Raw genomic sequence first — 25,642 nt, 5'->3', positions numbered from 1 at the left:
ACTGACTGCAGCCTATTTGTTCTGTACACTTTTTCACCCTGATAACCCGAAGTAAAATAGACCCAGGATGACCAGATAATGTTTTGTACTAAACCACTCAGCCCTGCAATAACACTAACATAGTAGTTACATGGTAATGTGTTGTACTTGAGTTAGTATCTAAGGTGCAGCCACATCCCTGGATACATGCTGTTGTTGTTATATTTATGGATAAAGCACTAATAATCTCCCAGCATTTACATTAAGGTTTTTTAAAACCCTGCACCTGCTAAACTTAGCAATACAACACATTACCATGTCAATACCATGTTAGTGTCATCGCAGTGCTGAAAATTATCCACCACACAAATGCTGTTTGACCAGTGACCACTGGTAGTTCTATGGAATCCACTTTCCACTAAGAATGAGGTAGAGAGGACAAAGCAACAAACAAGCTACAGTCAGGAGAGAGATTTTGTAAGGAATGGTTGCAACAGATCATTTCTGTGGTGGTTAGAATTAAGTAATTACCATGTTACATAACCCTGTAAAAGGTATAATTATTGTTTACCAAATAGTTCTGCACTAAGAGCCATTAATCAAAGTCTGTTTAAATCCCCACTCTTTTCTGTCCAGTACAGGCCTGTAAACAGTCATGCTTATATGTTTATCTACATGTACAGACATTGTTACTCAAAGTATAAATATTGGATCAGTTTGAATCTGGGCTACAAGGAAGATGTAACTGATGTAAACATAAACACAGTAAATAAGAGTAGGTAAAAACTAAAATGAACGATTTTTATTTAAGTTGTGTGATAATTTCTTTGTAGCCATTAATTCTACTTAAAATATTGTAAAAAAAAAAAAAAATGGATATACAAAGGATGTACACACTTCAGAAAAAATACTATCCATTATGGTCACAAAAAGTCAGAATCGACTAGATGGCACTTAATCATAATGATTAGTAATTATATGTCAACTAATTAAATTAATATCACATTTTTTACATTTGGCAGGTACAATTACTTATGTACTGTATTTTAGTCAGCATTTTAGTCCTCTTTCATTAAAAGTAGTAAACATTTTACAAAAATAGAAAAAATAATATAACTATAATATTCTGGTCATACAACATCCACCGACTTAACACTGATTTATACATTTACACAAAAAATAATTAATTTCCTAAAACAAGACTGCTATAACTGTTTTTTTTTTTTTAGATCTTAAATGTCTATTGTACTGTATTTCCATATTGTTTATGTCAAGTTCAAGTGACTGGACTGATTATAAACACCAGGAATAAAACCTGTACACTATCCTTTATCACCACTTTTATAACCTGATTCTCCTTTTTCAAAAATGTGCTTTTCAGTCTATGTAGGTATAAATTCTTTAAACCTCCTTTTTTATTCTAAACAAAATAATTAACTGTTTCAATTCACACTGCTCCTATTAATTAGCTTTATTTGAAAGAAATAATGGACATTCCTCAACTAGAGGGAGAGGCCACCGAAACACATGTACTTTATCTCTAGATATTCATCAACACCATATTTCGATCCCTCTCTGCCCAGGCCTGACTGCTTAACTCCACCAAATGGGGCTTCTGGGGTGGAGACTAAAGCCTCATTAATCCCCACCATTCCCACCTCCAACTGCTCAGCCACACGCCAGATTTGATTAACGTCCTGAGAGTAGAAGTAGCCTGATAAAAAAGAGGCAATGGTCACATTTGTTAGATAAATCAGCTGTAAAAAAAATTTAAGTTTATGTCAGGACAAGACATGGTTTTCCAAAAATAGACAAACCTGCTAATCCAACTGTAGATGAATTAGCGATGGCAAGCGCCTCCTCCTCTGTGTTGAACCTGAATGAAACAATGCAGCACAGTTATTTCTACATGCATTATTAATTTATGCTTTTACAAAATACACTGCCTGACCAAAAAAAGGTCACCACCTGGATTTAACTAAGCAAATGGATGATGGATGGTGGATGATGCAGTCAACATGGGATTGCACTACATCTTAGAACATCTGGACAGCCCACGGACTTATGTAAGAATCCTTTTTGTGGATTTTACCTCAGCGTTTAACACCATCATACCAGAACTCCTCCACCTCAAACTGTCTCAGCTCAGTGTGTCCCCCGCCATCTGTCAGTGGATCACCAGCTTTCTAACAGGTGAGGCTGGGAGATATTACATCTACCATAAGAACAGTCAGCACTGGTGCACCACAGGGCTGTGTCCTCTCTCCACTGCTATTTTCTCTCTACTCTAATGACTGTACCTCTACAGACCCAACAGTGAAACTTCTAAAGTTTGCAGATGACACTACGATCATTGGACTAATCCAGGATGGAGATGAGTCTGCATATCGGCAGGAGATTGATCGGCTGGTGCTCTGGTGCAGTGAGAACAACCTAGAGCTGAACACACTAAAGACTGTAGAGATGACAGTGGATTTTAAAAAGAAACCTTCAACACTGCTCCCCATCACCATATTCAACAGCACTGTGTCTACCGTGGAGACCTTCAGGTTCTTGGGAACTACTATTTCCAATGACCTAAAGTGGGAGGCCAACACCAACTCCATCCTCAAAAAGGCCCAGCAAAGGATGTACTTTCTGCGTCAACTGAGGAAACATGGTTTGCCACAGGAGCTGATGAAACAGTTCTACACCGCAGTCATTGAATCTGTCCTGTGCACATCCATCACAGTGTGGTTCAGTTCAGCCACAAAACAGGACAGATGCAGATTGCAAAGAGTGGTGGATAGAGCGGCAAAAAACATCGGTGCTCCTTTGCCCACCCTCCAGGACTTATACACAACAAGGACCAGAAACCGGGCAGAAAAAATTATCACAGACTTCTCGCACCCTGGACACGAACTCTTTAACCTCCTACCCTCTGGCAGGCGCTACAGAGCCCTGAACACAAAATCAAACAGACACTGTAACAGTTTCTTTCCAAATGCCATCAAACTCATCAATAACAAAAATTGAACTGCTGTTTACTGTTGTTTACATGCCACACTGCACTTTATACATGCTGTATAATACCGTAACTGCATCTTACCTTACTCAACTATTTATTTTACACTATTTTTATATTTTCTGTACATGTGCAAATTCTGCTGAACATGTAAATTTGTACATTGTCTACAATTTACAAACAACACAATATACAGACAAGACTATGTAGACTCTACAATTTACAAACAATACAATATACAGACAAGACTAAGACTTACTAGGTAAGAGCCTCCCATTGGATAATTACTGCATGGGTGATTATGTTTCAGCTGGCAACAAGTTATTTAACCCTAACTGATGCAGTAAGTAGCTTCTCATTTGTTAAACAACCATGTCGAAAGACACATCCTGTGGTCGTGGAAAAGATGTTCATCTGTTTCAGAAGGGTCAAATTATTGGCATGCATCAAGCAGAGAAAACATCGAAGGAGATTGCTGAAACTACTAAAATCGGGTTAAGAACTGTCCAACACATTATTAATAAGTGGAAGGACAGTGGGGAAACATCATCTTCGAGGAAGGAATGTGGTCGGAAAATTTTTTTGAATGATCGTGATCGGCGATCACTTAAATGTTTGGTACAGTAGAACTCAGGGATATGTTTAATAGTGAAAGTAAGAGCATTTCCACACGCACAGTGTGAAGGGAACTCAAGGGATTGGGACTAAACAGCTGTGTAGCCTTAAGAAAACCACTTGTCAGTGAGGCTAACCAGCAAAAACAGCTTCAATTTGCTAGGGAGCATAAAGATTGGACTCTGGAGCAATAGAAGAAGGTCATGTGGTCTGATGAGTCCAGATTTACCCTGTTTTAGAGTGATGGGCGAATCAGGGTAAGAAGAGAGGCGGCTGAAGTGATGCACCCATCATGCCTAGGGCCTCCCGTACAAGCCTGTGGGGGCAGTGCTGTGATCTGGGGTTGCTGCAGTTTGTTATGTGCCCAAAGAATGAGGTCAGCTGACTACCTGAATATAATGAATGACCAGGTTATTCCATCAATGGATTTTTTCTTCCCTGATGGCATGGGCATATTCCAAGATGACAATGCCAGGATTCATCGGGCTCAAATTGTAAAAGAGTGGTTCAGGGAGCATGAGACATCATTTTCACACATGGATTGGCCACCACAGAGTCCAGACCTGAATCCCATTGAGAATCTTTGGGATGTGCTGGAGAAGACTTTGTGCAGTGGTCCAAATCTCCCATCAATACAAGATCTTGGGGAAAAATTAATGCAACTCTAGACAGAAATAAATGTTTTGACATTGCAGAAGCTTGTGGAAATGATGCCACAGCGAGCCGTAGTCAAAGCTAAAAGCGCTCCAATGAAATATTAGTGTGTGGCCTTTTTTTTGGCCAGGCAGTGTATTTACTGTATATTATAAATATAAATTTATGGATTTTCTCCCCTAACCAATTAGTCTTTCACTGTTGGGGACCCTGATCATTTACATTTGTGGCATTTAGCAGACACTTTTATCCGAAGCGACTTACACTTATCACTTAATACAGTTCAAGCAATTGAGGGTTAAGGGCCTTGCTCAGGGGTCCAACAGTGACAACTTTGTGGTGGTGGGGCTTGAACCAACAACCTTACGACTACTAGTCCAGTACCTTAACCGCTAAGCTACCACTGCCCTGCACTTCCACTGATCATGTCCAAGGAGGGTATACTTTGGTGGATTCGCACGAGGCCAATCTCACGCACGGAGAGTCGAGCACCGATTATAGACTGCGGCTTAGCAAGAAAAGCAGATACAAAGATTGATCCCTTGGGGACCCTTAAAAGATGATAGTGGAGAAAAATAATTATCTACCCATATAAACACAAACATTTTATAGCTGAAAAAAATAGGGATGTCCCGATCACATTTTTTTGTTCCCGATACCGATCCCGATTATTAATTTTGATCCCGATCCGATACCGATTCTCTAACCGATACTTGTATTTTCTAGATATTGTCTAGATAAGAACTAGATAATACTGTTCACACAGTGCACACTTCAAGTACATTACAATTATTCAAATTAATCCAGTGTATATGTTTAACAACTAAATAGCTCTGCAGTGCTGAAGGAAAAAATGCTGCATCCAAGCTATTGCTTAATGTTTTTGTATTTTTACAAAATCAATCAAAATGAGTGAGATAATTAGTTTTACTTTAAACTTTACATTCAAAGAAAAAAAATGTTTAATGCAGTGATAGACTAAAAATGAACAGAAATCTGTGTAGCAGCTTGACTTGAATATAAGAAAAAAAGTTACTTAAAATCATTACAGTAAAACCTGAATACCAAAATAAAATGGAAAGGCTCTTTTGTTATGAAGGAAAGCCAGTTCTTAAAGTGCTTGTATTGTGACAGTGGTTTGATGGACGTTTGTACACGAAGTGAGTGTGTTTGACCCTTTAGGCCTTCCATAGAACATGAAATAGCGTGCTTGACTCAACTGTCGGCTATTCGGTACCGTAACAGAAGAAGTTAATAAAGTGTTCTGCTCCCGACAATATGTGAATATACCGTGCATTTATTTCTTTATTAAACGATTGCATCACTACGTTGTTTTGTAAACCGGAGTGATCCTTAACTCACACACACTCTCACACATGAACGCAGCTCTGCTCCCACCGCCTCGTGAAACGCTCACACTGCAGACGTTACACTTCACTGTTGGACTTGTTTTACTTTTCAATTTAAAGTATTTCCACACAGCGGACATGCTGACGTAACACAAAAGATCGGGATTAAGATCGGGTTTAGTAAAGCCGATTCCGATCAATTAAAAAATGCCTTGATCGGCCATGATCCCGATCTTTGAGATCGGATCGGGACATCCCTAGAAAAAAATTAAATTAACCAACTTGTTTCAAGACAATGCTATAAATTTTTAGCATTTAGCAGACACTTTTATCCAAAGCGACTTACAGTATACAGTCTAAGCAATTGAGTGTTAAGGGCCTTGCTTAAGGGCCCAACAGTAGCAACCTGGCAGTGTTGGGGTTTGAACCAGTGACCTTCTACTTACAAGTCCAGTACCTTAACTGCTAGGCTACAACTGCTATAGATGATTGATACTTGAAGTTAACTCACTTGAGAACTGGTATCAGGGGTCCAAAAGTCTCCTCTTGCATACATAACATGTCAGTGGTGACATTGGACAGCAGTGTTGGCTGCATGAAAGAACCCTCCAGTCTCTTCCCACCCTTCAGCACTAAAGCACCTTGAGAAACAGCCTCTGTGATCTGATGCTCCACCTAAAAGAAAGAATAAACAGCATTAGTCTCATGCCTCATTTATTTGCAGCTATTAAAGTAATGCAGAGCTGCCTTTATTATCAGTTCTCAAATGCAGATATACAATGATGTGAGGAAGAAAATCCTTCCTTTCCAATTGTCTGTTACTGCAAATGAATCACAATAATTTCAGGTTTTTAATGTAAAAGATTACCTTCTCAGCAGCACGGACATTGATGAGGGGTCCCTGTGTGGTTGTGGGCTTAAACCCATGGCCCAGTCGCAACTCTGCATCCATTGCCTTCCCCAGCCTCTCCACAAACACATCATGAATTCCACTCTGCACTAGGAAGCGGTTGGAGCACACACAAGTCTAAAGCAACAGCAAAGAGGAGGAGTGAGGATCAGTTAACAAACGTGACTGCATTAGGCTAGTATTCGATTAGCATCTTACTTGGCCCGAGTTTCTAAATTTAGACATCATTGCTCCAGCTACAGCCTTGTCCACATCTGCACTGTCAAAGACGATGAAGGGAGCATGTCCCCCCAGTTCCATGGACACTCTCTTCACAGTTTCTGCAGCATGCTTTAGAAGGATCTGCAGTGTTACACACAAGTGAGTTTTTCTTTTATATAAACACCATCGTTCACCAATCATTTTCTCTGCTTTTAGAGCTTTTTATATTAATTAACTGTTTAAACAACACTTAATCATATTTTACAGACACTATATATGGACACTAGCTTAAACTAGGTCTTAGACTAGCTAGACACAATATAATAAATAGAAAAAGGATACTTATAACATCTAATTTCTTTGTTATTAACTTTGCTATGAAGTTGGCCATGAAGTGCTAATATTTTGACACTGCTACTGGCAACTGTAAACACAACACTGGCTATAATGACATTTAAGCAATAACATGCTCCAGGTAACCAAACAGAAAGAAGTTAGTTCTTAAATTTAAGCACAGTTGCTTTTGTTTTGAGGGTACCACAGCTTAATTATTGCCTTCGGTCACTGTCAGTGAAGAGTTTGTCATGTTTGCTTCTGTGTGTACATGAGGAATTTATCTGGCTTTGTCGAATGGGTAATTGTGTGATGGTCTATGATTTACTGGTAACCTGCCCATTATGCATTCCTGACTTGTACCCAGCTTGTCTCTGGCCCCTGATAAATATGAAGCTGTTAAAGATAAATTAATTTAAGCTGGCGAATCCCCTTAACATTTGACCATCTTAATATGCATAATGTTTCCACATCTGTATACCTTGCCAGTGGCAGTAGAACCAGTAAATGACACTTTAGCAACCAGAGGGTCAGTGCAGAGGATCTTCCCCACAGCAGGGGCCTTTTCCCTGGAGCAGGGCACCACATTAAACACTCCAGGGGGGATTCCAGCCTGTGCTGCCAGCTGCAAATATGAATACAGTGTCAGATACCTGCACATTAGACTTTCAAGCAAGTAAACTTATCATCTTAAGATAAAAAAATACCCCCGATAAAGCAGAAAGCACTGACCTCAGCAAGTGCAAGGGCAGAAAGGGGTGTATCCTCAGCTGGCTTCACCACTACAGTGCAGCCAGCTGCCATAGCTGCCCCAACTTTTCTGGTTATCATGGCACTGGGAAAGTTCCACTGTAAAGAAAAGGTTTGTCAGATTGTAGAAATGGCAAAAAAACACATGGCTTTGTGTTTGTGTGATGAACTACTCACTGGGGTGATTATAGAGGAAACGCCTACTGGCTGTTTGAACAGCAGTATTTTGCGGTCTTTGGCAGCTGGTGGAACAATGTCACCGTAGACACGACGGGCCTCCTCTGAGAACCACTCCAAAAATGATGCGGAGTATGTCATCTCAGCTATGGACTCCTTTAGGGGCTTTCCCTAAAAATGCATAACACTCACTTTTAACAGGACATCTCAGGGTCAGACAACCATGCCTTTCAGTAGGTTTCAAATTTTTTTTTACATTTTACTATTTATTTTATTGTTATTTTTTAAAACCAATTTCACAAAAGTTATGACTGTAGATAAAATGTAAATGAAAATAGACAGCAAAATGTTTTTGTATACAGTCGTAAACAGTTTTGTGTATAAAGTTCTTAGACACCTTGACTTCTTGCACACTGTGAGTTGTGGATTTGATTTTGAACTCTGCGATAATTGGCTGCACAGATGGGTCGTCTCTCTCCAATGCCTTTGTCTTGTGTTGGTTGTAGCCCCTGCTAATAATAGGAAATCAAACATATTCTTGGTCTTTTTCATTTTCTGAGTCCTTCTACAAATCCCATCATAACACTTCAATAGCTCCTATTCTGTTCTAGCCATCTCACAAATCTGCTCAGTGATCATCATCTTCCTCCATTAGATTTTCAGCAGTTTTCTGATGCACTTCTTCTCAATAGCCTAGATGCTTCTTACTTCCACTTTCTTCAGTGTCCAGGCTTGAAATCCATATGTGGCCAACTGCCAGACCAAGGATGTCATCAGTTGTCGCTTGGTAATTGTGTTAGTTGACCTGTTTTCTATATCCTTGTCAATTTGACCATCAACCCAACACCCACTGCCATTCTTCTCTTCACCTCACCAGCACAATCTGCAGTATTTGATTCTCTACATCCCGAATATAAGTCCACTTGTTACAATTTTTAACTTCCACAGTAATTTCACTTTTTTTAATGTTCGTACTGTGTTGTAAACATTTAAGAACAGAGGACAAATAAACTTTTGAATATGTTTTTGTTATTAATTAAATACCTCTAAAAGACATTTTATAAATAACTACTTTCTTATTTTATTTAGCATTTTATCTACTCTGCAGAATGTAGATTGTTCATTTGTTTTTGCAAATAGTTAAACCAATGTTTAGGAATGCTCCTTACACACTTAAATGATCTTTTAAAACAGGGATCAGATACATACTGTACAATAATAATACTACGACTACTACTATTACTACTAATAATAATAATGACAATAATAAATTTGCTTCTAATTCCAGGAACAATAGTTGTAATAAACAGCATTCATGTTGCTCCATGTCTAATACTATTATATTTATAGCAGTGTGGCCTCAAGACATGAAGTTATAAAACAAAACACACAACAAGCTCCAGCTAACTAAAGCCTTTTTTTGTCACTGTATTGTACATTGGTGTTTTTGGCCATGCATACAGCAATAAGTAAAAAATAACATAATCTCACCCAACTTCCCAAATGAGTGTGTGCCATGCTGTGTGTTTTTTTAATAAAATAATTTACAGTCAATGCAAGGACTTATATTTAAGTTCATATTTGCACAATAAGAATACATGTTATTGTTGATGTTCTTTGTCACTCAACTTACACACTCTGCTGTAATCAGCTTGGCAAGATCTTCTTTATGCTGATTGACCAGATCAAACCATTTTCGCAGCAGAAAGCTCCTTTCCTGAAAACGTGTAAAAGAAAACGTGAGACACATGTACAACTTTTGCAAAGTAATTTATTAAAAACACTGTGAGAAAAAGGATGAAAAATGTCCATGCATCACATAAAGAAAGAAAGAGAATTTTTTTTGGAGAACTTGGAATGCCAGATGCACAACATACATCCCCAATTCCAATGAAGTTGGGACGCTGTGTAAAACATAAATAAAAACAGAATACGATGATTTGCAAATCCTTTTCAACTGAATTCACTACAAAGACAAGATATTTAATGTTCAAACGGATAAACTTTATTGTTTTTTGCAAATATTCACTCATTCTAAATCTGATGCCTGCAACACGTTAAAAAAAACGTTGGGACGGGGGCATGTTTACCACTGTGTTACATCACCTTTCCTTTTAACAACACTCAATGAGCGTTTGGGAACTGAGGACACTAATTGTTTAAGCTTTGTAGGTGGAATTCTTTCCCATTCTTGCTTGATGTACAACTTCAGTTGCTCAACAGTCCGGGGTCTCCGTTGTCGTATTTTGCGCTTCATAATGCGCCACACATTTTCAATGGGAGACAGGTCTGGACTGCAGGCAGGCCAGTCTAGTACCCGCACTCTTTTACTATGAAGCCACGCTGTTGTAACACGTGCAGAATGTGGCTTGGCATTGTCTTGCTGAAATAAGCAGGGACGTCCCTGAAAAAGACGTTGCTTGGATGGCAGCATATGTTGCTCCAAAACCTGTATGTACCTTTCAGCATTAATGGTGCCTTCACAGATGTGCAAGTTACCCATGCCATGGGCACTAACACACCCCCATACCATCAGAGATGCTGGCTTTTGAACTTTGCGCTGATAACAATCCGGACAGTCCTTTTCCTCTTTGGCCCGGAGGACACGACGTCCATGATTTCCAAAAACAATTTGAAATGTGGACTCGTCAGACCACAGGACACTTTTCCACTTTGCGTCAGTCCATCTCAGATGAGCTCGGGCCCAGATGAGCTCAGGCCCAGAGAAGCCGGCGGCGTTTCTGGGTGTTGTTGATATATGGCTTTTGCTTTGCATGGTAGTTTTAACTTGCACTTGTAGATGGAGCGACGAACTGTGTTCACTGACAATGGTTTTCTGAAGTGTTCCTGAGCCCATGTGGTAATATCCGTTACAGAATGATGTCGGTTTTTAATGCAGTGCCGCCTTTGGAATCAAAGGTCACGGGCATTCAATTTTGGTTTCCGGCCTTGCCGCTTACTTGCACAGATTTCTCCAGATTCTCTTAATCTATTGATGATATTATGGACTGTAGATGATGAAATCCCTAAATTTCTTGCAATTGCACGTTGAGAAACATTGTTCTTAAACTGTTGGACTATTTGCTCACGCAGTTGTTCACAAAGTGGTGAACCTCTCCCCATCCTTGCTTGTGAACAACTGAGTCTTTTGGGGATGCTCCCTTTATACCCAATCATGACACTCACCTGTTTCCAATTAACCTGTTCACCTGTGGAATGTTCCAAACAGGTGTTTTTTGAGCATTCCTCAACTTTCCCAGTCTTTTGTTGCCACTGTCCCAACTTCTTTGGAACGTGTTGCAGGCATCAAATTCAAAATGAGTGAATATTTGCAAAAAAACAATAAAGTTTATCCGTTTGAACATTAAATATCTTGTCTTTGTTGTGTATTCAATTGAATATGGGTTGAAAAGGATTTGCAAATCATCGTATTCTGTTTTTATTTATGTTTTACACAACATCCCAACTTCATTGGAATTGGGGTTGTACTTCATTTAGCACTATAACAGTTTAAATAACCCAAGTAAACACAAAATCTTTTTAAGTGATGATTTCATTTATCTAAAGAACTGCATTAGGAGGAGGCCTCAATTGCCTCAGTTAAGGTTAATGTACATAATTCCACATGTAATAGGGCCCAACTAAATTCACTTCAAAATGTGCCACATTTCACAGAAGTCATTAAATAACACCCATAAATTGAATGATGTGAATCGCATGCTGAAAAAAATGGGTCACAGAGCAAAATAATAATAATTAAATAAACCAATATGCGAACGCCCCCTTGTGGAGGCTTTATGTTACACCTTGTATAGAGAGAATAAGATGCATTGTGTTGCCTGGGTTGTGTACAAAATCATGGTCAAAATGAGGGTCGCTCGAAAAGAAGTTGAAAAATGTTAAACCTTAAATTTTGAATTTCACAGCAAATATTACATGGGAAAAGACTTATTTTGCAGTCTGTGACATGATTGTCACAGCCGTGAATTAGGTAGGGTCTTACACAATAAGAAAGATACAAGGCAAAAATGCCATCTATGAGAGAGTTGCCAGGTACAAACCACTTCTGACCAAAAAGAACACAAAGACTTATCTCACATTTGTCAAAAAAGATCTATAATGAACCACTAAGACTTACCAACACCATTCCATTGTCAGCACTTGAACAAGCTCTTGTAAATACATGTATTTATTGATATAAACAAAATTGAGAAGAGGTAAAATATTCAGACACTACACACTAAAAATAGCAGTACCTTTATGCAAAACTGTTGTTGACAGTTGAAATTGTCTGGCATCTACGTCTCCCCTCTTTGTATTAGTGGTCGCCACAATAGCTTTAGAATTTTACCTTAGCCTATTTCACAAGCTTACGAATGTCCGTAACTTAGTTTATACTTAGAAATTAGTGTGTGTGTATATTTGAATGGCTATATGGTATATAATAATATATTTTAATGGTACATAATTAAAAGAACAGTGGTTTACTTGTGTCCCCTCCCTTTAAGCTTTTGCCTCTTTGCACAGGTGTGCATAAGGAGAAAAACAAAAGTAACCTTTGCACTACAATAAACAAATCCAAACCATTCAAATATATTTTATTCTGTTATTCACCTTTGCAGTGTGACTCTTCCACGAGTTAAATGCGTTGTAAGCAGCACCAACAGCCTCCTGAGCTTGCTGTGGTCCACAGTCAGAGACTTTAGCCAGCTCTTCCCCAGTAGCTGGATCCAGAACAGGGTAGGTGGAGGCAGCAGAAACCCAGCGGCCATTAATGAATCCCTGTGTCCGCAGCAGCTCCGCAGACAGATTCACGCTGTACTGCCTGCTCAGCATGCTCGGTAGGCCCGGCAAGATCTGATGAAGAAAACGGTTGCTATTCGTGATGCAGAAACTTCCCATTGCATAAAATTGTATGTTATTGTAATAGGTTGCTATTCTATCACGCAAAACAGAATCACACAGCAGATTCTGGTAAAGCCCGCCGCCAATCCAGTCGAATCTCCGAGTCTTTGCACGCTGAATCAGAATCAAGGCCATGGCTGAGGAGCCGATTCTGTACCGTAAAATTGATTCGACTTATTTAGTTCAACTTTCAAATGAAGTGCAAATATATAACGAATATAGAGAATGAGTATTGAGTAGGAGTATTAAAATACTTAAGTTAATCAAAGTCAGTTACGATAAAACTGAACAAAAACAGCCTTTAAAAAACATTGCCTACTGCTAGAGATTTTATGGACTGTACACAAGAGGCCTTCACTTCTTACATTCGTTACTATTAATTAAAACCCGACAGACCCACTTGCTAAACAGCTACCATCGCATGATACTAGTCTAGGTAGGGTGGCCACATTCATAGTCACAAAAAGTAGGACATTACACCCCAAAACGGAGGACATTAAAATGAAACCAGTTCACTCCAAAAGGAGGATTTGTAAGTGTCCGTCCTAGCGTTGCGTGGATGGAGGACTGGCACGGACGGCTGGCCACCCTAAGTCTAGGGCTGTATTAAACTATTGAGGACACAATCTAGTTCTACAAAAAGCCTTAATTTACATAAACCCTTATTTTCTCTATTGGTTTGAATAATTCAACTGTATGTAATAACGCATTAATTTGTAAATTGTTAATACTAAATGTGTGATGTTATGACTTACAAGTAATGTGTGGTTTCCATTTTATGTACAAGTTTTACTGCATACATTTTTGTTGCCCAAAAGCTCTGGCTAGGATATGCTGGTGCTGGTCATAAAATTAGAATATCATGAAAAAGTTGATTTATTTCAGTAATTCCATTCAAAAAGTGAAACTTGTACATTATATTCATTCATTACACACAGACTGATATATTTCAAATGTTTATTTCTTTTAATGTTGATGATTATAACTGACAACTAATGAAAATCCCAAATTCAGTATCTCAGAAAATTAGAATATTGTGACAAGGTACAATATTGAAGACACCTGGTGCCACACTCTAATCAGCTAATTAACTCCAAACACCTGCAAAGGCCTTTAAATGGTCTCTCAGTCTAGTTCTGTAGGCTACACAATCATGGGGAAGACTGCTGACTTGACAGTTGTCTAAAAGACGACCATTGACACCTTGCACAAGGAGGGCAAGACACAAAAGGTCATTGCTAAAGAGGCTGGCTGTTCACAGAGCTCTGTGTCCAAGCACATTAATAGAGAGGCGAAGGGAAGGAAAAGATGTGGTAGAAAAAAGTGTACAAGCAATAGGGATAACCGCACCCTGGAGAGGATTGTGAAACAAAACCCATTCAAAAATATGGGGGAGATTCACAAAGAGTGGACTGCAGCTGGAGTCAGTGCTTCAAGAACCACCACGCACAGACGTATGCAAGACATGGGTTTCAGCTGTCGCATTCCTTGTGTCAAGCCACTCTTGAACAAGAGACGGCGTCAGAAGCGTCTCGCCTGGGCTAAAGACTAAAAGGACTGCTGAGTGGTCCAAAGTTATGTTCTCTGATGAAAGTAAATTTTGCATTACCTTTGGAAATCAAGGTCCCAGAGTCTGGAGGAAGAGAGGAGAGGCACAAAATTCACGTTGATTGAGGTCCAGTGTAAAGTTTCCAGTCAGTGATGGTTTGGAGTGCCATGTCATCTGCTGGTGTTGGTCCACTGTGTTTTCTGAGGTCCAAGGTCAACGCAGTCGTCTACCAGGAAGTTTTAGAGCACTTCATGCTTCCTGCTGCTGACCAACTTTATGGAAATGCAGATTTCATTTTCCAACAGGACTTGGCACCTGCACACAGTGCCAAAGCTACCAGTACCTGGTTTAAGGACCATGGTATCCCTGTTCTTAGGCCAGCAAACTCGCCTGACCTTAACCCCATAGAAAATCTATGGGGTATTGTGAAGAGGAAGATGCGATACACCAGACCCAACAATTCAGAAGAGCTGAAGGCCACTATCAGAGCATAACACAGACTGAGCAGTGCCACAGACTGATGGACTCCATGCCACGCCGCACTGCTGCAGTAATCCAGGCAAAAGGAGCCCCAACTAAGTATTGAGTGCTGTACATGCTCATACTTTTCATCTTCATACTTTTCAGTTGGCCAACATTTCTAAAAATCCTTTTTTTGTATTGGTCTTAAGTAATATTCTAATTTTCTGAGATACTGAATTTGGGGTTTTCATTAGTTGTCAGTTATAATCATCAACATTAAAAGAAATAAACATTTGAAATATATCAGTCTGTGTGTAATGAATGAATATAATATACAAGTTTCACTTTTTGAATGGAATTACTGAAATAAATTTGATGTCAGTTTAACCTTATTGAAGAAAGCTAAAACTGTTTTGTTAATGTAGAAAGATAATCCCTGAAAGCAAAGTATAGAAATCACTGACACTTTAAAAGTATCCTAAATGCTTGTTTGATTAAATAAGAACAGATTCTCAAGGACATAACACAAAATTGCCTAAGCATCTAAGAGTGGGTGCTGTATAGCAGCAAAGGAAAAAAAAACCAAGACCTGCACATTAATGCCTATGCTTTTGAAATAGAATGTCTAACAAGCTTGTGGTCAGGTGTCCACATACTTTTGTCCATAATATAATGTGTATAATGTACGTATATAAAAGCCACAAAATCCTTACCAATTATCATCAATGTCATCTTGAAATAAGTGCTTCGCAAATACTTAAAATACACTAGTTAAATTCCATGTTTTGTTGTTTAAAAGTTTTGTTGTACTTATTAAAAATAAAACTAACATCCATATTCTGGTGATGCAGTGCAACTTTAGACTTACCACATTCTTTAAATCTTAGGGTCTAGCCAAATTGTACCAACTGCATTGGTCTGATCTGTCAATAGGACCCACTGATGGTACTTTTTAAATGATGACTCACAATAATAGCTTCATAAAAAGCATTTAATTTGCTTAATTCTGTAACACAAATTTTTAAAGAGTGCATACACATGCCATTTAGGGGGCAGCCAGTTCATTTGTGTGTAATGAGTAGCTGTGCTAAGAAAAAATAAAATTTAATTAAAAACAATCTTTAAAGCAATTACAATGTGGCATTTCATGTTATGTAAGCAGGTTGTTACTTGTTTGAAACAAGAAGTACAATAAAGCATTGTAAAACTAGTGTATAAAGCAAAAAAAAAAAAACAGCATGATTCATTATCAATATTTAATATTGGTTTAAGAAGAATTAACCAATGTGCACTTGCCACAAATGTAGTGGGGAAAATAAGTATTTGATCCCCTGCTGATTTTGTACGTTTACACCCTTACAAAGACTTGAACAGTCTATAATTTTTATGGAAGGTTCATTTTAACAGAGATGGACAGAATATCGACAAAAAAATCAAAAAATAAAACATTAAATAAAAGTTATAAATTAATTTGTATTTAATTAAGGGAAATAAGTATTTGATCCCCTACCAACCAGCAATAATTCTGACCCCCACAGACCGGTTATGTGCACAAAAGGCACACAAATTAGTCCTGTCCCTGTATAAAAGACTCCTGTCACAGAATCAGTTTCTTCCATTCAAATCTCTCGACCACCATGGGCAAGACCAAAGAGCTATCAAAGGACGTCAGGGACAAGATTGTAGACCTGCACAAGGCTGGAATGGGCTACAAGACCATCAGCAAGAAGCTTGGTGAGAAAGAGACCACTGTTGGTGCGATAATTCAAAAATGGAAGAAATACAAGATCACAGTCAATCGCCCTCGCTCTGGAGCTCCATGTAAGAGCTCACCTGGTGGGGTAAGAATGATTCTGAGAAAGGTGAGGTCAGCCCAGAATTACATGGGAGGAGCTTGTCAATGATCTCAAGGGAGCACAGTCACCAAGAAAACCATTAGTAACACACTTCACCGTAATGGATTGAGATCCTGCAGTGCCCGCAAAGTCCCTCTGCTCAAGAAGGCTCATATACAGGCTCGTCTGAAGTTTGCCAATGAACACCTGAATGATTCAGAGAAAGCTTGGGAGAATGTGATATGGTCAGATGAGACCAAAATTGAGCTCTTTGGCATCAACTCCACTCGCCGTGTTTGGAGGCAAAGAAATGCCCGGTGGGGATGGTGTTCTTGGGGTCATATCCAGCATTTCTCTGCTCCCAGCTCCCTTGAGATCATTGACAAGCTCCTCCCGTGTAATTCTGGGCTGACCTCACCTTTCTCAGAATCATTCTTACCCCACCAGGTGAGATCTTGCATGGAGCTCCAGAGCGAGGGCGATTGACTGTGATCTTGTATTTCTTCCATTTTTGAATTATCGTGCCAACAGTGGTCTCCTTCTCACCAAGCTTCTTGCTGATGGTCTTGTAGCCCATTCCAGCCTTGTGCAGGTCTACAATCTTGTCCCTGATGTCCTTTGATAGCTCTTTGGTCTTGCCCATGGTGGTCGAGAGATTTGAATGGAAGAAACTGATTCTGTGACAGGAGTCTTTCATACAGGGACAGGACTAATTTGTGTGCCTCATGTGCACATAACCGGTCTGTGAGGGTCAGAATTCTTGCTGGTTGGTAGGGGATCAAATACTTATTTCCCTTAATTAAATACAAATAAATTTATAACCTTTATTTAATGTTTTTTTCTGGATTTTTTGTTGATATTCTGTCTCTCTCTGTTAAAATAAACCTTCCATAAAAATTATACTGTTCAAGTCTTTGTAAGGGGGTAAACTTACAAAATCAGCAAGGGATCAAATACTTATTTTCCTCACTGTATCTCATAAACTTTCAATAATCCTACTAAACACCAAACAGCGTCCTTAAATAATATCTTTAATTAATCACAAACAAACTTGCTTGGGGTTATCACTGTAAGAGACTGTAAAAATGGCAAATGTACATTACAAAGCTGGAAACAGTAGTGGTGTCTATGTATAACCCTAATTGTTATTAGAGTCAATTTGCTCTCAAAGACAACTGAGCAAGAATCTTATTTTTCTTTAAAAAATGTGTCTAACAAAGAAAATACAAAAGAAAAAAACAATAATAAATAACTGGAAAAAGGTTTTTCAGCATAATGTAAAAATCAGAATAACTGTACAACACTTAACAACAAATTTAGCAACTGAACTATTTAAACTAAAGTCAGATGCCTCTCTATGACAAAAATACTTGATTTATGTAAAACCATATGCATAATATACAGTCTTATGCCAAATGTATGCACATGCCACATGTTGTTTTAAGTTAAATTAAACTAAAACATAAATTTAAAAGTTTGTTCTTGTAGATGATAAACTGATTTTACTTATTAACTCAACAAAGCTTTTGATAAAGGAAGTCCAAACTTTTGCATAAGACTGTACATATACTTGTATATGCAATGTACAAAACAGTGTTTAGTCAAATGTGGGTCTATACAAAAAAGATGCACAAATATTTCAAAATTCAGCAAAAACTGAACAAAAAAAAAAAAAAAAAAGAAAAAAAGAAAGATTTTTTATATAAAAGTGTGATAAACTCTTCTGCAGCTCTGCACAATGTTCTTCAAAAAAGAACAGGCTCCCTCCAGTTATGATATTATCTGTAAAGAAAAAAAAAACAGTTCAAGGCATATAGTAGTAACTACAGGAGGCAGAAAATGTCTGAGAACACTAGTAAATGCTTCTATTTTAGATTTTCTTAAATTTAGTAACGTGTTTTTCAATACAAATTATTTTATTTGTATCATAATCATGAGTGAAAAGTCGCATCTTGGAAAAATACATAAATTGTAAAATGTCTTAATATCTGGCAATAATACAAATAAAGTAAGCACATTTGTGAAATAAGTGATGTCAATTCCTTTGTACAAAATGACAGCAATCCTTAAGTCTTATCTTTTCCATTAAAGCACATGCTCAGGAAGGCTAGCCGTTGGGATGGGTGCTTGTCAGTGCACTCTTAGTGCCGGTCCCAAGCCTGAATAAAAATAGGAGGGGTGCATCAGGAAGAGCTGGAAATCTGATACACGGACCAGATCCACTGTGGTGACCGCTAAATATGGGAGCAGCCAAAAGAGGAAAAAATTTAAATATGACCATACTAAATACATAAATTCTTGCATTTTCTTTAAATATTAAACCATACAAATACTGTGATTAGAGGACCACGTTCAGGACTGATGGAAATGTTTAAATTTGACAGTTATTGATGCCATCATGTCACAAACGTGTGAACATGCAAATTTTGGATGGTGCGAGAGCACTGGAACAATTTTAGCAAGTCGAGTATTAGCTAAAAAACATCCCACATTAAAATACAAGCTCATGCATGCCATGTTTATAGTATTTCTTAAATCCATTATTGTCTATGTATTTTAAAGTACTTACACTTTTTACTGTGTCTTTGATAAAGTCTTTTCTGTTCGTCAGATCAAAGTCTGGATAAAGGTCATACACCTAAAAATATATTTATGACATAACACAATATATATGAAATAAGCACGTATTTCCTCACATAGAAGAAAATCATTATGAAGAACTTACTTGCTGGCAAATCTGCTTCATTGTCACTTCCTCTAAGTTTGCATCTTTCAGGAGGTCATTTACAGCTGTTTTTAATTGTTCATCAGTAGGTGGCTTTTTAATCATCTTAATTAAAGGTTCATCCTCATCGGAGCTATCGCTCTTTACTGAAATAAAACATTTTATTTGCTGGTATATAGGTCTCTAATTAATTAACATATAGTATAGTCAAATTGTTAAGCACCAGAGTTGCAACAGGAAAAGGAAACAAAAGTATGTGACAGAAATGACATCATGGTGTCACCCTACGTAGATAAATATATGTTTATGCATGCTATTTAGCTCAAGTCAACATCATTATATTACAAATACTTGCAGTGCAAATACTCAAAATTCATTGAAAAAACCCTTTGCCAAACTTACTTTTGCTCTTGCTTGGAGTATTTTTCCTTTTGTTGCTACTGCTGTCTGCTTTCTTGGCTTTAGGAGCAGGCTTGCCTCCTACTTTCATTTGCGTAGCTGGTTTCTTCTTGTTCTTAAATTAAGATAAATAATATTTATACAAAGAGAACAAGCCAAATATTTACATTTGAATTGTCTACCTTGATAAAAAGACAAAATGTCATGAACATTTACCATATCTTACCTTTTTTGAATCGACTTCATCAGCAGAGTCATCATCTGATGCAGACTGATCAGAGGCCTCTGCTTTTTTACTCGTCTTCTTGGGGGTTGATTTCTTTTTACTATTGGACTTATTTGATTTTGACGTCTGATATTGTACAAAATAATTAGTATTGACTCAATCCATAATTCACATGTGTATTCTCAGCTAAAATATTTTTTTTAAATCGGAAATTATAAGTACATGTAGGTAGAAATTTATATTATTTTGTCAATATTAACTACAATTAAAAATGTAATTAAGACAAAACTAAAGAATAGTAAGACACAAACTCATAATTTAGCTATTTCCCTCTCTGATGACCATGCCTATACTATTTTACATGTGCCCTGATTTCAGGAAATCCATTATCCATTTCACTTACTTCCTCATCATCCTCCTCCAGACCTTCATCAGAATCGACACTTTTCTCTTTGTCTTCCTCTTCTTCAGAGCTACTTTCACCCTCTTTATGTTTTTTACTGTCTGACTTTTCAGCATCTTCATTTTTTTCTTCACCTTCATCATCTTCGTCACCATCACTGCTGGAATCTGTAACAATCGCTTTAGACCTTCCGCTTTTTAAATTCTCCTTCGAGCTCTTTGATGTAGTTTTCTTTTCTCCTTTGACATCTTTCGTCATTTTCTTCTTCTTTTTCTTTTTTAATATTACAGGCTGCACAGAGAAGAACACAATCTTACAAATCAAGTGTGTGTACAAAATAATACAATGTTTTTCTAATGTTTATGGTATATGCATCTCAAAAAATTGTTTAAATAAAATTTCAGTTTTATACCTTTCCTGAGTTTGTGGGGTTTGTAAGAAACTGCAAAATCCTGTCAACCAGAACAGCCTGATTTCCACTTCTCTCAAGATCAAGAATTTGACAAATGGTCTTTAACTGTACTTTGGGAAGCCTGTAAGATAATTTCATATTAATAAATCACACACAATCAGCTAGAATTTGTCCACTGAAGTCTGTATGTACAGGGGTTGGACAAAATAACTGAAACACCTGTCATTTTAGTGTGGGAGGTTTCATGGCTAAATTGGACCAGTCTGGTGGCCAATCTTCATTAATTGCACATTGCACCAGTAAGAGCAGAGTGTGAAGGTTCAATTAGCAGGGTAAGAGCACAGTTTTGCTCAAAATATTGCAATGCACACAACATTATGGGTGACATACCAGAGTTCAAAAGAGGACAAATTGTTGGTGCACGTCTTGCTGGCGCATCTGTGACCAAGACATCAAGTCTTTGTGATGTATCAAGAGCCACGGTATCCAGGGTAATGTCAGCATACCACCAAGAAGGACAAACCACATCCAACAGGATTAACTGTGGACGCAAGAGGAAGCTGTCTGAAAGGGATGTTCGGGTGCTAACCCGGATTGTATCCAAAAAACATAAAACCACGGCTGCCCAAATCACGGCAGAATTAAATGTGCACCTCAACTCTCCTGTTTCCACCAGAACTGTCCGTCGGGAGCTCCACAGGGTCAATATACACGGCCGGGCTGCTATAGCCAAACCTTTGGTCACTCGTGCCAATGCCAAACGTCGGTTTCAATGGTGCAAGGAGCGCAAATCTTGGGCTCTGGACAATGTGAAACATGTATTGTTCTCTGATGAGTCCACCTTTACTGTTTTCCCCACATCCGGGAGAGTTACGGTGTGGAGAAGCCCCAAAGAAGCGTACCACCCAGACTGTTGCATGCCCAGAGTGAAGCATGGGGGTGGATCAGTGATGGTTTGGGTTGCCATATCATGGCATTCCCTTGGCCCAATACTTGTGCTAGATGGGCGCGTCACTGCCAAGGACTACCGAACCATTCTGGAGAACCATGTGCATCCAATGGCGGTGCCGTGTATCAGGATGACAATGCACCAATACACACAGCAAGACTGGTGAAAGATTGGTTTGATGAACATGAAAGTGAAGTTGAACATCTCCCATGGCCTGCACAGTCACCAGATCTAAATATTATTGAGCCACTTTGGGGTGCTTTGGAGAAGCGAGTCAGGAAACGTTTTCCTCCACCAGCATCACGTAGTGACCTGGCCACTATCCTGCAAGAAGAATGGCTTAAAATCCCTCTGACCACTGTGCAGGACTTGTATATGTCATTTCCAAGACGAATTGACGCTGTATTGGCCTCAAAAGGAGGCCCTACACCATACTAATAAATTATTGTGGTCTAAAACCAGGTGTTTCAGTTATTTTGTCCAACCCCTGTATGTGTGTGTATATACATACTTTATGATTTTTTCCCTTTTCTTTTTGTACGCGTCACTGTCTATTTCGAATGGAAAGCCATTAAATAACCGAAGGTTTTTCCTCAATGAAGATGCCTGTTAAAACAACATTTAAATCAACAATTAATAGACTTTTCTAAATAATTAAATCACTAATCTGCTTGTGTCATGTCTAAATACTCCTGACTAAATGAATGTGTTATTTGTCAAGTAAAAGGACTTACAGCTCCTGGACGGTCATAGACAATCTTGTGAAGAGGTTTTAGCAGTGGGGCTTTAAGCTTTCCAATTGCATGATTGACACGTGCAATGTCTCCCAGTTTGTCCCCATGGCCTATACTTTCAACTTTTGGCTTTTCTTTAGGTTTACCCATTTGCAAGTCAAGTCTCTGGACTGTCTTCTTTTCACGTTTTCCTTCGATGATTTCCACTTCAACTGCATAACAGAAAACAAATAATTAAAGAACTAAACAAGTAGGTGTTTGATTATGTTTTGTCATTTTCAAACAGTAACTATCAAGTTAATCATTTTTAAATAAATATTTTTAAATTAAAAAAATAGGTACAATACATATTGTGCTCTTGGTTTTAGGTGTCTCTGAGTCATCTTGTTCCTCTTTAGTTGATGTGTCAAGTACTTGTTTTGTATCTGCTGATTCCAGTCCAACTTCCATGTCTTCAGAGTCACTCATGTTTAAAAGACTTCAGATGCTCCTGCACTAGAATGGAAATAATGTTATTGCATTAAAAGCCAGTATTTGTTAAAATGCCACTTTAACAACCTAACATTTATGTCTGGGTTTTAAAAATGGCACAATTCTAACAGACCTTATCGCAAAACTAGTGTACAAACATAAAGGAAAAAGATTTTAGGTTAAACAATTGACAGTGGTGAAAAACAAAATGAAAGGACCATCATTTATGCAGCTATACCAGCCTCAACTATTCCATCTTTCCACAAGATTTTGAATTGTGTCTGTAAGAATTTGTGCCTACTGTTTATTCTTTCTTTCTGTAAGATTTTTGAATTGTCTGTGAGAATCTGTCATCATTAACTTGAAGAGACTTTGTATGGTCATTTACATTTACATTTTCGGCATTTAGCAGACGCTTTTATCCAAAGTGACTTACAGTGCTGTGACAGTATATTGTCCAAGCAATTGAGGGTTAAGGGCCTTGCTCAAGGGCCCAACAGTGGCAACCTGGCAGTGGTGGGGCTTGAACCAGCAACCTTTTGATTACTAGTACAGTACCTTAACCGCTAGGCTACAACTGCCCTAATGGTCAGGCACTAATGTTGGACCTGGCTTGCAATAAATGATCCAATTCATCCCAGAGGTGTTTAATGCGGTTGAGGTCAGAGCTTTGTGCAGGGTACTGAAACGCCAAACTTGTCAAAACATGTCTTTATGGGCTTTAGGGTCATGTCATGCTGAACAGTAAATGTCCTTTACAAACTAATGGCACAAGGCTTTCAGCATTTAATGTATTTTAAACAGCTGATTTTATACAGGTTATGAGCATTTATTGTGGTGAAAAATTACAGTTAACTCACTAAATAATCAACATACAGTGAATAAGTACTACATCTTTATTTATAGCCTTTACAACTTTTAGATTGTGTAGGCAAATTTCTCATAATACATATGATATTTACATATTTTGCTTTGTTTTAGTATTTACCTAAATGTAAAGCGTCTAAAACTTACTTCTTTATTTCACAACGCAGAATTTGATTACACTACATTATCTAAATTATGTTTGATTATAAAAGCGAATGTATTTAAACTACTATTAGTTACAACCTTCGCTTACGTTAGCCAGGCTTCTCAGTATAACTGTGTAAACCAGACTGACCTAAACCAGGATATTAGCTAAAGGTAGAAGCAGCTAAGTTAAACGATACAAGAATCTTCAGACTTTCCACTATTACCATGAGTATACAGGTAGGTAGTAAGTGAGTTTTGACTTGGCATGTTAAAACTGATATTTGTTATTGTGCTGACAGTGTTCCGAGCTACTTTTACTCATCCGCCTCCATCCAAGTTCAAACTAAATTGGCGCGAGTAACTACACATACAGGCTTGCTTGTGACTGCTTTCAACGTAGCAAGAAGGTACAGCTTTCAGTGAAGTTTTAAAATACTGCAGTCACACGTACATTACTCTAAATCTCTTTTAAACATTTACTTACATAATAAAACGCAATGCTCCGTTCAAAGCTTCAATATACATCACAAACAGTTAGCATAGCATACTAGCTAGGTAGCTAATATCAGTCCCGCCCACAAACCTGACCAAAACAAATGTTATTTTACAGATAAGCGGAGACGCACAAAAAGCAAACAAACTGCCTAAAACAACGATATTTAAATAGCGTACTGAGTGAAATGTAATAAGTGCCAGTAAATAAAGCGCACTTACAATCCAAATCCACCCCGCCGCTTACTGCTAATCACTAACTGACGTGAGAAGAACCTGAAATATGGCGTTTGAAAAGTGTGGGCGTGTGATCACGTGACCCAGTCAATGGCTGCTGAAGGTAAACAACAAGGCTGAATCACAAACGGATGTGTGTTTTCTACGAAGTGCACTAAAAAGGGTTTATTCCTCTACGAATTTCAAAACATCTGTATGGCACTAAACGTGAAAAGGGAGACATTTGGGATTCGGCATCTTTAAAACCGCAAGTAACCACAAACCTCAAAATAAAACATACATAAAAATAACTAACTAAATAAATAAAAAAAATAAACTTGGTAAATTGGCCTCTACGATAGATTAGTTAATTTGCTTATGAAAATGTTATATGATGTAATAATAGTAGCACGAATAATACTATAATAATAATAATCACACGTCAATAAATTGTTTTAGATTTATACATTCAGTACACAAATACAATTAAACTACACGGCCCAACAATAAACAAATAAATATATAAAACTGACATAGTAACTATTTAATAAAGTAGTTCCTAAGAGTGGGAAAGCGTTCTTAATCAAGAGTACAACACTTCATGGAGGCAAAATAACTACAGAATATAGTTTTTTCTTTTTAAATGCATATTATTATTATTATTATTTTTAAATTGATAAATGCAACGGATCTCATAAATAAAAGTTGTGACAACATGGAAAATGCAAATAAAAAACTAGTATGAACCAAAAATATTTCCATACTGTCCAAACTTTTTCTGATTTGGGGTTGTATTTTACAGCGGATGATTAGTCTAATAAAAAGTTTACGTTTGACATTTTGTTTAGCAACAAAGACTGCTGTGTTGTTCCAAAGCT

General features: G+C 37.9%; 1 protein-coding gene across 4 annotated transcripts; it reads right to left on the bottom strand.

The window, feature by feature from the left end:
• Positions 1 to 759: 759 nt before the first annotated feature.
• On the bottom strand, positions 760 to 24,849 carry LOC134309877 (succinate-semialdehyde dehydrogenase, mitochondrial-like). 4 transcript variants are annotated; one of them, XM_062991284.1, is made up of 16 exons: positions 24,771 to 24,849; positions 22,919 to 23,066; positions 22,572 to 22,783; positions 22,349 to 22,443; positions 20,889 to 21,009; positions 20,477 to 20,767; positions 12,587 to 12,829; positions 9,606 to 9,689; positions 7,973 to 8,143; positions 7,778 to 7,894; positions 7,527 to 7,670; positions 6,710 to 6,853; positions 6,470 to 6,628; positions 6,113 to 6,276; positions 1,797 to 1,855; positions 760 to 1,693 (listed from the first exon to the last, which is right to left on the bottom strand). In XM_062991284.1, exons 2-16 carry the CDS (start codon positions 23,037 to 23,039, stop codon positions 1,482 to 1,484), a joined length of 2,337 nt encoding a protein of 778 aa, XP_062847354.1. In that variant the 5' UTR covers positions 23,040 to 23,066; positions 24,771 to 24,849; the 3' UTR covers positions 760 to 1,481. The 4 variants fall into 4 exon arrangements, with proteins under 4 accessions (XP_062847354.1, XP_062847355.1, XP_062847357.1 ...); XM_062991285.1 differs by lacking the exon at positions 7,527 to 7,670; XM_062991287.1 differs by lacking the exons at positions 760 to 1,693; positions 1,797 to 1,855; positions 6,113 to 6,276; ... (5 more) ...; positions 9,606 to 9,689; positions 12,587 to 12,829 and adding exons at positions 17,693 to 18,505; positions 19,293 to 19,361; positions 19,449 to 19,594; positions 19,851 to 19,962; positions 20,074 to 20,199.
• Between the last annotated feature and the right edge of the window lie 793 nt (positions 24,850 to 25,642).

The sequence above is a fragment of the Trichomycterus rosablanca genome, chromosome 3, assembly GCF_030014385.1.
Source record: "Trichomycterus rosablanca isolate fTriRos1 chromosome 3, fTriRos1.hap1, whole genome shotgun sequence".
Lineage (NCBI taxonomy): Eukaryota > Metazoa > Chordata > Actinopteri > Siluriformes > Trichomycteridae > Trichomycterus > Trichomycterus rosablanca.
The sequence above is the reverse complement of the archived record's forward strand: the minus strand, read 5'-3'. Positions and strand labels throughout refer to the sequence as shown.

Coding starts and splice junctions, on each gene's coding strand:
- LOC134309877 (XM_062991284.1), bottom strand. CDS start 23,039: ATGAGTGACTCTGAAGACATGGAAGTTGGACTGGAATCAGCAGATACA. Junction 7,895..7,972: donor TTTCCTCTATAATCACCCCA/GTGAGTAGTTCA, acceptor TTTTCTTTACAG/TGGAACTTTCCCAGTGCCAT. Junction 1,856..6,112: donor CCCCTGATACCAGTTCTCAA/GTGAGTTAACTT, acceptor TGTTTCATTCAG/GTTCAACACAGAGGAGGAGG.